We start from the raw sequence: 13,387 nt of genomic DNA on the forward strand, positions 1-13,387 counted from the left end.
GAGAGAGGAGAAACAGGCAAACTGGCTGCTCTACAGATGTTCTGATTAACAATATTTTAACGCAGCATAAACTATATCCATATAAACGATATTATGTTACCCTATATCTTGTTTAAAAAATATATAGCTGTATATAGCTATGCCTAAAAAAACATGATATACTGTATCTCCCAGCCCTGATTTAGAATAACATGTTGTAGAGTAATCAGCACCACTGTCATAAAGGAGTCCAGTATTTTTAACCTAGGCTCTATTTTTACATCCTTTTGGGTCTAAGTGACAAAAAGGTTTGAATGTGCTTCAGTAAACTGTTTCAGTTGAGACTGTAATAGATGCATTATAATCCTTTGGACAAATGTGCCAGATTAAAGTCCGTCCATTAAAGGTGCTTGTTTTTTGTCACAGTTATTGACATTGTTCTACTAGGTGCCTCGCCACATTACAGAGAGGATCACACAGAGATAAACTCTTATGATGCTTTTTTTAAAACCAGATAACTCTGTTACATCACTCTCTTCAAAGCCAGCGAGCCACTAAATTTATTAAAACTGATTCTATCTGGAACGTTTTTTTTTTAAATGCCAAACATGTAAAAAAAGAAAAGGGCCTTGGTTAAAAAAAAAAACAGAAATCCCTTTGTATAAAGGAAGTTACTAACATGTCTCTCAGACACTAAGAGGAAGGTATTTAGAGCGCTATCAAGCCGCCCTGTCGTGACTTCAGTGTTATTAAAGTTTGCGGTTGTGTTTACATGCAGGTCACATATTACTCACCCACACACCTGCTGTTCCTCACCCCTTTTCTCTCTCGCCCCCTCTTTCCAGGCTGCACGTTGAACAGACAGGATGTTCGCCTGACACTGCACTATGAGAAGGGCTTCACTGTGACCAGGGAGCCCGTAGAACCAACGGGGGGCGCTGTGCTCTTCAGATACCCCTACGAAAAGCTTAAAATGTCAGCCGACGATGGAATACGCAACCTTTACCTGGACTTTGGAGGTCCAGAGGGAGAAATGGTATGTTAAGATGATAAAGAACAAAATCCATATTAAATATTGATTCAATCTTGCCCCGTCAGCAGGTGAAAGAATCATACTGTAGCTTTTCATTTTACATTTAACATAGATTTTAATGATCAAGTGTTTGGTCTCAAAAATACCAAAAAGATTGAATTAAGTCTCAGGTGATGTTCTCTAATTACCTGCAGTGCAAAGTACACAATATTTAAAGGTCACATATTATGCCAAATACACGTTACCATGTTTTTCTAACACTAATATGTGTCTCTAGCCTGTCAACAATCCCCCCAGTTATGAAAAGTAAAAAGTCCATCCTCTCCATCTTTTGCCTGCTCCACTTTTCAGAAAATGTGTGCTCAAACAGGCTGTTTGGAGATTTTTCCATTCATGACATCACAAAGGGCAGTAGCTCCTCCCCCAGGTGGGTGACACTCCCACAGCTAGGTGTTTGTTCTGCCCTCTGATTCTGCCTTCTCACCATAAACAATAGAGCATGGTGCAAGAAAGTCCGAGCCACCTAAGCTCTTCCAGAGAGGGGGCGTGGTCAGACACAGCTCATTTACATTTAAAGGTACAGACACAGAAACAGCCTATTCTGAGCAGGGCTGAAGTAGAGGGGTTTATAGGCATGATCAAATACAGGATCAGAGTGAATTTATAACCACTAAGATAAGAAACTTCAAATACGTGTTGTGGGAGCTCTAGAAGTTATTTAAACTGGTTGAAAAGGAGGATAATATGTGACCCTTAATATTAGTCCTTGATATTTGAGCCTGGTAAGTGTCTCAGATGAAGTGTAACAGAAAGGTGATGTCCCAGAGACATACAGTATGCAACATCAATATGGAGTACAAAGCAACACCAGGGATTTTTTGTTTTTTTCAATAGTACAGAACAACTCTCTTTTTCACAATGAAGACTACATACTGGAATAAAAAACAATATTAATAATGTGATTGTACAGATACTGTACAAGGTCATACAACTGGAATAAGTCCATAAGAGATAAACAGAGGGATTATGCTTGCACATGTTTCAAAAGTGAGCATATGCTTGGGTCGGATATCTCAGAATATATTATTACAAATATGTTTGTACTGCTATGTTTCTTTTCCATTTCCCCCCTCACTTCCTCCCTCCTTTAATCCTCCAGGTGTTTGACCTCCACTCCGGTCCAAAGCCGGTGGTGTTTGTCCTCCACTCCTTCCTGTCGGCCAAGCTCACTCGTATGGGCCTACTGACGTGAGGTAGCCACCTACAGCAGCATGGACTAAAGGACAGGCCCAAGGCACAGTGGGGGAGGGTGGGATGCGCTCCCAAAATTAGGATATTGGTGGATTCTTATTCTAAAAATAATTTCAGTTCTTCCCTTCGCTGCAGATGTATGCCTCCGGTGGGGCTGCCGGGGGGAGATTAAACCCACAAGTCGTATTGTTGATTGTCGCAAATATGTGCCTTCTCTTTCAACTCTGCATTGCAGGGTCAGGTGAAGGGACATGTTGCTTTGCTTGAAGTCACAAAGTGTAAGGAGACAGTTACATAATGCAAAAAATAGCTGTTAACAATCTCATTACTTTTCCATCCGATAATGTTTCACAAAAAAAAAAAATCTGATATCATGTTTAGAGAAAAACAACCAGAGAAGCTGTGTTCCTATCAGCAGCAAAGTGTTACTGACATGTTTAGAGGATTATTTCAATACACCGCCAAGCACAGATTGGTGAATATTTCCTGATGTTACTCGATGCCTATCATTCCATGACAGCCTTCAGATCTACTTTTTAATGTATTTGTGTGTTGACATGCGAGAGAAAGAAGCAGTTTTAAAGACAGAATGCAGTTCAATGAACAGATTGTGTGTATGAAGAGAGGTGTGTGTGTGCGTGTTGTGTGTCTTTATACTACACACTTCTGTTGGCTCGATAGTGTGCCTAATTGACTCAACTTTTAGCACGTTATCCTAAAATACTGTTGTAATCAGGATTGCCAACTGTGCCTTTTTCCACATAGGGTCACATAAGACACTCTTTGTAACGTTTCCTCTTTTTATTTTCACACAAGAAGAGAATTTCAACCTTTTGAACATACGTAAGCAATAGTATTATAGTGTGAACTGTATTACTCCGTTTTTATGTTTGTTTTTTACAAGTGTATATCTTGTGATAGCATGACTTCACTGACCTCTGTATCAAATGATGATATATATGACATGACTGTGTGTTACTTCCCTTTATTGACTAACACTACCACATCACCGTCTCAATGTCGCTATCATCACATTCCACTCAGCACAAGATTACTCGTCTCCTGTTACCATTCATACTTACAGTAGCTTCATTAACTGTAACTCTTAAAGATGTTTTACCTCCTCTACCCCTGAAATTATAGCCCACTTGATGTATTTAACTCAATAAAGATGTTTTGCTTACATATTAGCTTCAGAAGACTTTTAAAATAAGACACAGCCCCTGAAGAAAAAGCTTGTAAATGGACCTAGTGTCAAGTTATTTATCAAACTTCTCTTCCAGAGTTCAAGAATTAACTTGACCTTTTTTTAGAAACACTTTTTATTAGGAACTAAAATTGACATTAGATTTTTGTTGCCAGCAAGTTCATTTTCCGTACATTAGCTGTGTTTGTTTCACTGAAGTCGTGGTGAGATGAAACTAGCTAAACTAATTATTGTATCATCCCCTCCACTCATTCGTCCAGTCAGTGCCTATGTTGAGATTTTACTCATTGATGAGATCAACGTGACAGTAGTGAAACTGTTTTCATGACCTTCAGCTGGTGCATGTTGCTAAAGTGACCCCTCAGTAGTGTCTTTGTTTTCTTTTTGGGCCTCAAACAAAGTAGCATTGTGTAACAGCGGAAAACCAGATAACCCCTCTGTCCTCCAGTAAGAGACAAAGTCGCCCGTCTCAATGACCTCTATTACAAACTCTGATGTCCTTGTGGTGTTTGAGTTAAAAATGTTGGGCTTTTTATGAAAGAAAACAGTATAACCATATATTTCCTATATCTATATAGGTCTTAAAGCTACAGTTAATGACTGGTTGTGTTAAAGGAGAAGCAGTTTTTCTTTTTGCTTATCTTAAAATGTGTACCTGGGAGGTTTGAGTTATACTTGGCCTCCCTTAAAGTCTGGTTCCTGCATCTTTTGGAGCAATACTTAAGTGTTAAACGCCATCATCCCATTTTTTTATTACCAAACTTTTCATTTCATGACAATCATGTTTCTCAAACCTGCTGCACAGATGTGATTTCTTTGAAGTTGGTCAGCCTTCAACAAGCTGCAGGCCGTCCTTCTTTGAGCTCGATGCACTAACCTCTCAAACCCCTTTACACCTGTAAATGTGTACTTCCAATGCATCTCCTCTTTTTTTTAAATTCTTATTTGTCTTAATGTTCTGAAATCTCAACTATCCTGTCTATGCAAAGCAATGCTTCAAAGAAGGGGTTTGAAACCAAAGGTAAAATATCTGTGGCAGCTTGCGTCCGACACAATCGTTGAACTGAAAAGTTAAAAAGTGCTTCTGCTGCAAAAATCTGTCATATGCAAAGTATTTTAGACTTCCTTCCAAGATACAGTTTGCAATGTATTATAGCACTGTAATAATCTCAAATGTAAATACCTATAAATAAAACTGTTACACATAACAGCTGTTGATGTGTGGTTTGTTTTCAATATTAAATGTCTTAATAAAGATTGTATTTACTACATTGATTATTGAAGCACTATTCAATACAGTTAGCAAAGTGCTTCACAACAGACACAAAAAGAAACGGACATATAGATTGAATAAAAACAACATCACAGAGCGAAAGCTTAAAGGTATGTCTTAAAAAAGTGAAATGTAATAAGAGACTGACTCTGCAAGTCTGATCTCTTCGGGCATTGGTTCTTCCTAAGTCTGGGTGTCTCCTGTCTCATAGGGGGATAAAAGCTAACGATATCTACTAGCCTTAAAAATGATTAAAACGTGAAAAATAAATCCTAAATTAAACAGACAGTATAGGGGTGCTAGAATTGGGTTAATATGGACACATTTAATTGTAAAAGCGTTTGAGTATTCACTTGATCCTATCTATTAAATAGTCTTATATGTGTGCTCTACTTTTTAATTACTAATTTTATCTACCTATGCTGTCTATATTATTTATTGTTATGTTTTGTAAAGCACGTTGTAACAATTTGAAGCTATGAAATTAGTTATGAGCAGTTATTTTTTTTATTTTTTTTATTTGTCAATTTTATTTCATTAAAAAAAACAATAAAGTTAAGAAAAACAAACAAACATAAAATCTCAAATTTTGAATGAAAAGGAGCAGAAAGAAGATTAATCTTATAATATCTGCCCCTCTTTTACAAAACATTAATTAAAACAAAACAGAACACTTAATTCAAGTTACTAATCGGTCCACTAGGTGGCGGCAGCGGGCTTGAAGTGTCACATAGTATAAACATAAAGGGGTAGTGTATGTATATTGTTTTACAGTCTATACAGTCAGTGTCACTGTATAACCAATCGTTAAGTTCATGTTAGCCATACGACCGGAAAGTATACAAATAAAAACACAAAATCAAAACAAAATGGCTTCAGTTTTAATTAAATGAAGATCCTATACATACAAAGTAATTTATAATGATGGTAAATGTGTATATTCTGAGCTATTAGGGCAAATGATTTTGCAAACACTTTTATATTTTGAAAGTGCCAACCGGAAGTGTCGTCATATCCGCTAGCTGGTCGTTAGCCGCAGTGTTGTTGCTGTGGTTTGTCAGGTCGAAGCAGAGCTACCGTAATAACCACTAGTTTGTCATGTCAAGATCAATCTGCCCCCTCACTACACAGGGCCACTAACGACTTCTTGAAAAGTCCACTTTCGGGGAGGGTCAGAGGAAAGTAATCTGGGCGGAGAGCGAAAGAGGGATATGAAATGACAACGTCAACATTACAGGTAGGCTGCTATTAGCTAACGTTAGCTAACAAGCTAACAGCTGATGTTGTTGTCGAGCCACTGAAGCTAACCGACCCTACGAACTGTTCTTTACATTGTCTGATAAATAAACGCTGAAACTAACTTAAACTGAGATTAGTGGCTAGCTGCACAATCAAAAACAATGTTTTAATGTTTTATTAGATGTGCATTGCTAACATAAAGCCTCTGTTGTGTTTATAGCAGCACTGTTAGCTGGGCTGTGGCTGTTTGACGTCTTTAACATAAAACACAAATATTAACCTTATTATCTAGTTATTTATTATCTAGTTACTTATTATCTAGTTATTTATTATCTAGTTACTTATTATCTAGTTACTTATTATCTAGTTACTTATTATCTAGTTATTTATTATGTAGTTTCTTATTATCTAGTTAATTATTATCTAGTTTCTTTAGTCATAACAGATTCTTTATTCAATCTGAGATCCTAAATGATGATGTTGTATCAATGTAAACTGTATGTAACATAATTATTATTCAGTATGTGTTAAGATGAAAACATTCAGGGGATTTAATTAAAAACTGCTCAATAACATTAATGATGATCTCAGCCAACATGGCTGATATATTTATTTTATTGAAATGATCTTTTCATAAAGATATTCAAAGGGTAAGAAGAGTTTGAGATTAGGTTACATTTGATACCATTATGTCATGAATTTAATAATAATAATTTATACTTTATTGATCCCACGAGGGGAAATTTGTTTTTTACACTCTGTCTAGTAAACATGCGACACAAACATAGGTCAAAATACACACACATGCACAAACAGGATCTTATGGACATATACTAATGGAGAGGTCTCACAGTGAGGGGCCACAGGGGGCACTCCTGAGCTGGTAGGGGGGTTAGGTGCCTTGCTCAAGGGCACCTCAGCATTGCTCAGGAGGTGAACTGGCACCTCTCCAGCTAGCAGGCCAATGGTTTACTGTTTTAACTTGTGCTGCATTGATCACAGAAAATAATGCTGGTAGAAGTGACCTGCCATTAAGTTTGATTAAATAAGTTAAATTTTAGTCACTTCGAACCCTTGTGCCCCCATTTTTGTGCTTTTATCCAAATTCATCTCACATCACCATCTGTCCTCTGAATCTGTTTGTTTGCATTTGTTACAGAAAGCGATTGATCTTGTGACCAAAGCAACAGAGGAAGACAAGGCAAAAAACTATGAGGAGGCCTTGCGACTATACCAGCATGCTGTTGAGTATTTCCTACATGCCATCAAATGTAAGTACTGCTGCCTGAAAGGCAATTGAACTATCTTTACATCTTTCTGTCGCTGCTAACACTGATGGATATCATTGACATTGTCATTTTGAATTTGATCTCTTCTTCAGATGAGGCCCATAGCGACAAAGCGAAGGAGAGTATACGAGCAAAGTGTATGCAATATCTCGACCGAGCAGAGAAACTGAAGGACTATCTGAAAAACAAAGACAAACAGGGCAAAAAACCTGTCAAGGAGGCACAGAGCAATGACAAGTATGCTGCTTGTACTTTGACTTCTCAGAACACATGTGCAAGTCTGTGAGCTTTACTTTATTTGTGTCAACCCCTCTGTGTGTTTGTTTCTCCTTTAGGAGTGATAGTGACAGCGAGGGTGAAAATCCAGAGAAGAAGAAACTGCAAGAGCAACTTATGGGTGAGTTAACTTGGATAATTGCTAGAATGGACTAGAAATGATTAGCATTTTGATGTGCCTTTGTTAAAGGTGTCTCATTCTTAATTAAAGTCTAAATCATGCTGTGTTTGTGTGTTCAGGTGCTATTGTAATGGAGAAGCCCAATGTCAGGTGGAACGATGTGGCTGGACTGGAGGGGGCAAAAGAAGCTCTGAAGGAAGCAGTCATCCTCCCCATCAAATTTCCTCACCTCTTCACTGGTACTGTGGGATCTTTCTTTTACAGTTCTTTATAGTTTTGACGATATAAAAAATCAGAAGTTTAAAATGTACATTTTCCAGGGGGGTTAGTTCCACTGTCATTATGCCTTTGTACTCCTTGAAAAAATCTCTCCCCTCACTGTTACACCTACATGCACATGTTTAAAATATGTCTTAGGCTTGACATGTAGAACAGGTCATTGGACTGTATTAGATGCATCATGTGACTAACACGACATCTGCTCATTGTTCTCAGGTAAGCGGACTCCATGGAGAGGCATCCTGCTGTTCGGTCCTCCAGGGACGGGGAAGTCATACCTAGCTAAGGCCGTGGCTACTGAGGCCAACAACTCCACCTTCTTCTCCGTTTCCTCTTCAGACCTCATGTCCAAGTGGCTAGGAGAGAGTGAGAAGTACGTACAGAAATATTCCATTATGTGTTGTATATGTGTTGCTTTTTTTGTCATTAAATACATTTTGAATCTCCCACACTTCATCCCTTTTGATAATTATCAACAATCTGTTGAAACTTTTAAAATCTTATGTAACACAAATACAGTTTAATTTATGAACCAGCCATTTGAAATACTTTAGTAATGTCAAATAAAAACAGCTAATTGTAAATCATGATAGAACGGTAACAAGAGGGTATGTCGCTGTTTAAGAAACTGCTGAAAAACAGCGTAATGATGCCTATAACCTCCAGTAAGTCCATTTAATATCCAGACTGGCAGAATTCTGGCATCAACAATGACAATTCACAATATACCTCTAACTGGGCTGCAAGTTCATGATGTCTTATTGCTAAGCTACATGTACTGTTTATAAATGAGCCACATGCGGTAAGAGAGTTGGTGGTGAATAGAGTGCATTAATAAGAGGTATCAGACTTTCCAGATATCACGTTAATAATTTCACTTGTCAACATTTTGACATTCCCTGTCTCTGTGTCTCACAGGCTGGTGAAGAACTTATTTGACCTGGCTCGCCAGCATAAACCTTCAATCATCTTCATCGATGAGGTGGACTCGCTGTGCGGCTCCAGGAATGAGAACGAGAGCGAGGCTGCCCGCCGCATCAAGACAGAGTTCCTGGTGCAGATGCAAGGTGAGTAATTGGTAAATGGTAAAAATGGACTTGAGCTTGTATAGTGCTTTTCTAGTCTTCTGACCACTCGAAGCACTTTTACACCACAGGTCACACCTACACATTCACACACTGAGTCTAATGAGAGCGTTCAGATGCAGAGTGATAAATATGCAGAATGTACTGTACAGGGGAAAATAGAAAGCATCAGAGTAAATATTTGAATAGAAGACGCTAAACATACCACAAGAAGTCTCCATGGAGAGTTAACTGTGGCTGCTTGGTTTTGCAGGTGTGGGAAACAACAACGATGGGATCTTGGTGTTGGGAGCCACAAACATCCCCTGGGTGTTAGACGCTGCCATCCGCAGAAGGTCAGAGGTCACTTTAGTACTCCATGGTTCAATGTGTTTATTTAAAAGGGTTTCAAGATTATTCAAGAAGCTAATTTTCACTCATCCAAGAGGAGGCAAGGTGATCTCTGTCAGTCAGAGGAGGAATCACTGAAGCTCTACATTATCTCTGTGTCTCAATTCATGTCCTCCCATCTTTTATTTTGAGTACATAATTAACATTGAATGTTACAGCATAATGCAGTGCATTGTAAGTACTCATGGTCGACTTATAACAGTCAAAATATTTTGACACTACCTTGGGAAATTCTCTCACAAGCAAGTCAGTAGATCTGGCACACAGTGTATTGCAAATTAGACACAGCATATGAAATGAAATGATGATTCTAGTCAACTGGAACAGGATCTTGGTCTCTTAGTTAAATTACAGTTATTCTATTTATATAACATTAGTCTGCCGTTAGACTTCTCATCTTAGTGTTATTTGTCACTACAGGCACATGTGTATTTCAGTAGTCCTAACATGATGGACTACATGATGTAACAATGTGCATCTTTATCCTGCACACGACTGTGCTTTTGAAGTTTACCATTTTATGATCTGCTTTTGAACATCTTATCCAGGTTTCAGAAACATGGATATGCTACCTGGAGTTCTTTGATAGGAACTTCTAAATCCTGTGGGCAAACCATTTATATTTTTAAAGAGCTTGGCCATGTGCTTGTCTTCTTGTCGTGCGTCAGATTTGAGAAGCGCATCTACATCCCTCTGCCCGAGGAGCAGGCTCGGGGTCAGATGTTTCGCCTTCACCTCGGCAACACACCACACAGCCTGAGCGATGTCGATCTTCGACAGCTCGCCCACAAAACAGATGGATACTCCGGCGCTGACATCAGCATCATTGTGCGGGACGCTCTCATGCAGCCTGTCAGAAAGGTTCAGTCTGCCACGCACTTCAAGAAGGTGAAGAACCACACATCTCAAAAGCAATTCTGTGGTTTTTAAATTTACAATTATCACTGAGCTTTTTTTGTGTGTTCTTTTTCCTAAAGGTTCGTGGGCCGTCTCGAAGCAACAGCCAGCTGATGGTGGACGACCTCCTGACTCCTTGCTCCCCTGGAGACCCTGCAGCCCTCGAGATGACCTGGATTGATGTGCCTAGTGATAAGCTACTGGAACCCATTGTCTGCATGGTGAGACACTTTCTTCCACTGCCTCCACAGTAATACTTGACATGATAATTCCACTTTAACTGGACTCACTGTCCATAAACTTTCAACTTTTACATGCAATCTGTGGAATACAGAAAGACGCAGTTATACGTGGTTAAGGGACAGGAGTTCTTCTTTAATGATTGTTTTCCTTATAGACTTTCTGTGAATGTATATAGCAAGTTAAACTACCATTCTGGGAAGCTCTTTGAAAGATCTGAGAACCAAATAAACAACAACAACAGCACAGTCACAGTAAATAAATAGGCACAGATTTGTCTATTGAAAATCTAGGTAATTCTCCACCTTATCCTCTTCTTATCATCTTAGTTTTTTGCTCAGTGTACTTTTTTGTGTGGCTGATTCGGTTTTATTGTATTTATTTATTTGTTTATTTTGACAGGGACAGTGTACCAGAGTTAGCTATAAGCTCATTTACATCTGTAGTCCCTGGGCAGGAGACAAAGACATAGTCTGTGTTAAGAAACAAAAATGTAAATTGGCTTTTAGATTATCTTTTAGATTAGCCTGTTAGCTGTTGAAACCCCGGGCAGCCAGCTCATGTTAGTTTATGTGTGGTTAACACTGTATGTGTGAAATGTTCCTCTGGGTCTTACTGTGCCTCTTATGTGTATGTACGATAAAATGAATCCACAGTAAGACAAACTGTAGGAATCAGACAGGAGGTTGACAGACGATGAAAGTGAAACTTAATAAAAATAAAAATAAAAAGTGACTCTTTTCTACCTCCCTACTTTGCAGTCGGACATGCTGCGCTCTCTGTCCACCACCCGTCCCACAGTCAACACTGAAGATCTGCTGAAGGTCAAGAAGTTCACAGAGGACTTTGGGATGGAGGGCTGAGGGACAGAGCCCCTCCACCTTTACCTGTCAAACACAGGATCAAACTACTCTCCACAAGCTGCCCCCCATAACCCCGTTCAACTGCTGTACCATCCTGTAAGCTTTCTCTCAGCCCAGCTCTTGGTTTACTTCCTCTCATGGAGTTCAAAAGGAATGACTAAAATGTGATTAAAGGGAGAGAGAAATCTTATAGTTCCTCCTTCTTATCATACAGTCAGTTGTGTTTGAATCCTTCAAGGAAGTTTACCAAATGCTACATTGGTGTGATTTGGTGTTAGGACAACAGAGCCTGTTTCCCTCAGCCGCTACAGCATATACACTACAAGAACTTTTGAATCTAACCCACATCACCGCAAGGAAACTGAAAATTTGCCCCTCTCTGAGCTGACTCCGTCTGATGGAACTGAAGGACTGTACATTTTGTTGCCGTCGTGCACTTTGTTTTTTTGATGGCCATGAAGGACAGTGACATTTGAAGAAGAAACAAAAGGAAGTAGTTCTCCTGCGTTGGCATGCGAGCGTGTGAATGCATTTTAAGTGTTTTTATTAAACTTGTGTGTCATATTGTATTTGTCTTTAAGTTAAGAGCCCTGTTATTTTGTTATTTGAAGAAAAGTTCATTGATTATCTCTGCCTCAGTGTTCCCATTAAGCTGTGTGTCTAAGCGATGTATTTATGTTCGACATGTTCAGAACAAGAGATGTGCTTGATTGAAAGCCAAAATGACATTGCTTTAATCACAAAACATCCAGGTACAATTATCATCTGGAGCTTTTTGTCTTAAAAAAATATGATTTTGTACACTCTTTGCAGTATTGACATATTAATATGTTTTTCTAAAGGACTTCTGATCCATGGTTGCTTAAAACCTGAGGATCAAAAAGTTCAACAGCAGTTAGCTTTTGATTCGATTACATGATGTTCACCATCACAGCTTTGGAGCCTGAAAAGTGCACAAAATACTTCAAAAGAATCAACTTGAAATTGGCTGCTATGTGTTTCCTTTAACGTCAGGAAACAATCACATGTTTGCACCCTGATATCAGGATGGAAAAACAAACAGCATTCTTGTGATTGTTGGGCCAGATTCTGGTGACAGTAATGACATCAGTAACAAGACAAGAGAAAGAAAATGTAAAGATATTTGATCAGCTGATCAAGATCATATGAAATGACAGAAAGCTCCAGGACATTTTCTAAAATAGATCGGGTGGTTACAAGATTTCTTCAACTGCCGTTTCAAATAACACAAACTTTAAACCTCTATTTAAATAATGCTAAGTTATTTCCTACGCTACATCTCCCAGAACAAACTTTACTAAGTTTTGGGTTTTGTCTGAAGTTTCCCGATTGTGAAGTCTGTACTCCTTTATGTGAAGCATTGAATGTTACCGTGAAAATCAATGAAGCACATCTCTTCCAATGTGAACATTTGGATTTCTTTTTGTTTCTGCACATTATTTATACAACATGTTTGATGACAGGACATGTAACTTGACTGACAATTATAGCATTTCAGTATGTTTACACTTGAAGTATTTGTTGTTGTTTTCTGATAGAGCTCCAGTGATAGTTTGTTGGTCTCTTTTTTTTGAGACTAATACACACACCATGTTCTCCTCTGAGGCACACACACACACACACACACACTACCATGATGTTTCATTTACGGTTTGTTCAGGGCTGGCCGTCATTCTCTAACTGGGTCACACACATGATCAGTTTGAAATCTGATTGCTATTGGACGTTTTGTTGTGTAGCGACTCTCTGACCTCTCACTGTCGCCTCAGGACCTCGTCTGCCAGTGACGGCACTTCATGTGTTAGCTCAGAGTGCTCGTGCTGCTCAGTCTGTGTGTGTTTGTGGAGGTGCATACTTGTTTTGTGGGAGGTCCTGCCGCTGGCCCTGTAACCATTACTACTAATTTATCCAGCATAAATAAAAACTGACATTTCAAATGAAGAC

At 38.8% G+C, this 13,387-nt stretch overlaps 2 protein-coding genes across 2 annotated transcripts in view; both read left to right on the top strand.

The window, feature by feature from the left end:
* Positions 1-4,678, top strand: part of sntb2 (syntrophin, beta 2) — a 30,027-nt gene extending 25,349 nt beyond the window's left edge. Inside the window, exons 6-7 of the mRNA XM_020642327.3 lie at positions 825-1,015; positions 2,172-4,678. Of these exons, the coding sequence (XP_020497983.1) occupies positions 825-1,015; positions 2,172-2,264 (284 nt within the window). The 3' untranslated portion in view covers positions 2,265-4,678. The remainder of the gene's footprint in view (positions 1-824; positions 1,016-2,171) is intronic.
* Positions 4,679-5,762: 1,084 nt separating this feature from the next.
* Positions 5,763-13,384, top strand: vps4a (vacuolar protein sorting 4 homolog A). Its single transcript, XM_020640941.3, has 11 exons — positions 5,763-5,980; positions 7,142-7,253; positions 7,364-7,508; positions 7,607-7,668; positions 7,788-7,907; positions 8,164-8,320; positions 8,866-9,014; positions 9,286-9,367; positions 10,091-10,310; positions 10,400-10,540; positions 11,321-13,384. The coding sequence occupies exons 1-11, from the start codon at positions 5,960-5,962 to the stop codon at positions 11,420-11,422; spliced, it is 1,311 nt and encodes a 436-aa protein (XP_020496597.1). The 5' UTR covers positions 5,763-5,959; the 3' UTR covers positions 11,423-13,384.
* The last annotated feature ends 3 nt before the right edge of the window (positions 13,385-13,387 follow it).

The sequence above is a fragment of the Labrus bergylta genome, chromosome 7 (genome assembly GCF_963930695.1).
Source record: "Labrus bergylta chromosome 7, fLabBer1.1, whole genome shotgun sequence".
In the NCBI taxonomy this organism is placed as follows: Eukaryota; Metazoa; Chordata; class Actinopteri; order Labriformes; family Labridae; genus Labrus; species Labrus bergylta.

What these genes read in the sequence shown, in the direction of transcription:
- vps4a (XM_020640941.3), top strand. Translation starts at nt 5,960, where the DNA reads ATGACAACGTCAACATTACAG. An exon ending in TGACAACGTCAACATTACAG is followed by an intron (nt 5,981 to 7,141) that starts GTAGGCTGCTAT and finishes CATTTGTTACAG; the next exon opens with AAAGCGATTGATCTTGTGAC. An exon ending in GACGCTGCCATCCGCAGAAG is followed by an intron (nt 9,368 to 10,090) that starts GTCAGAGGTCAC and finishes GTCGTGCGTCAG; the next exon opens with ATTTGAGAAGCGCATCTACA.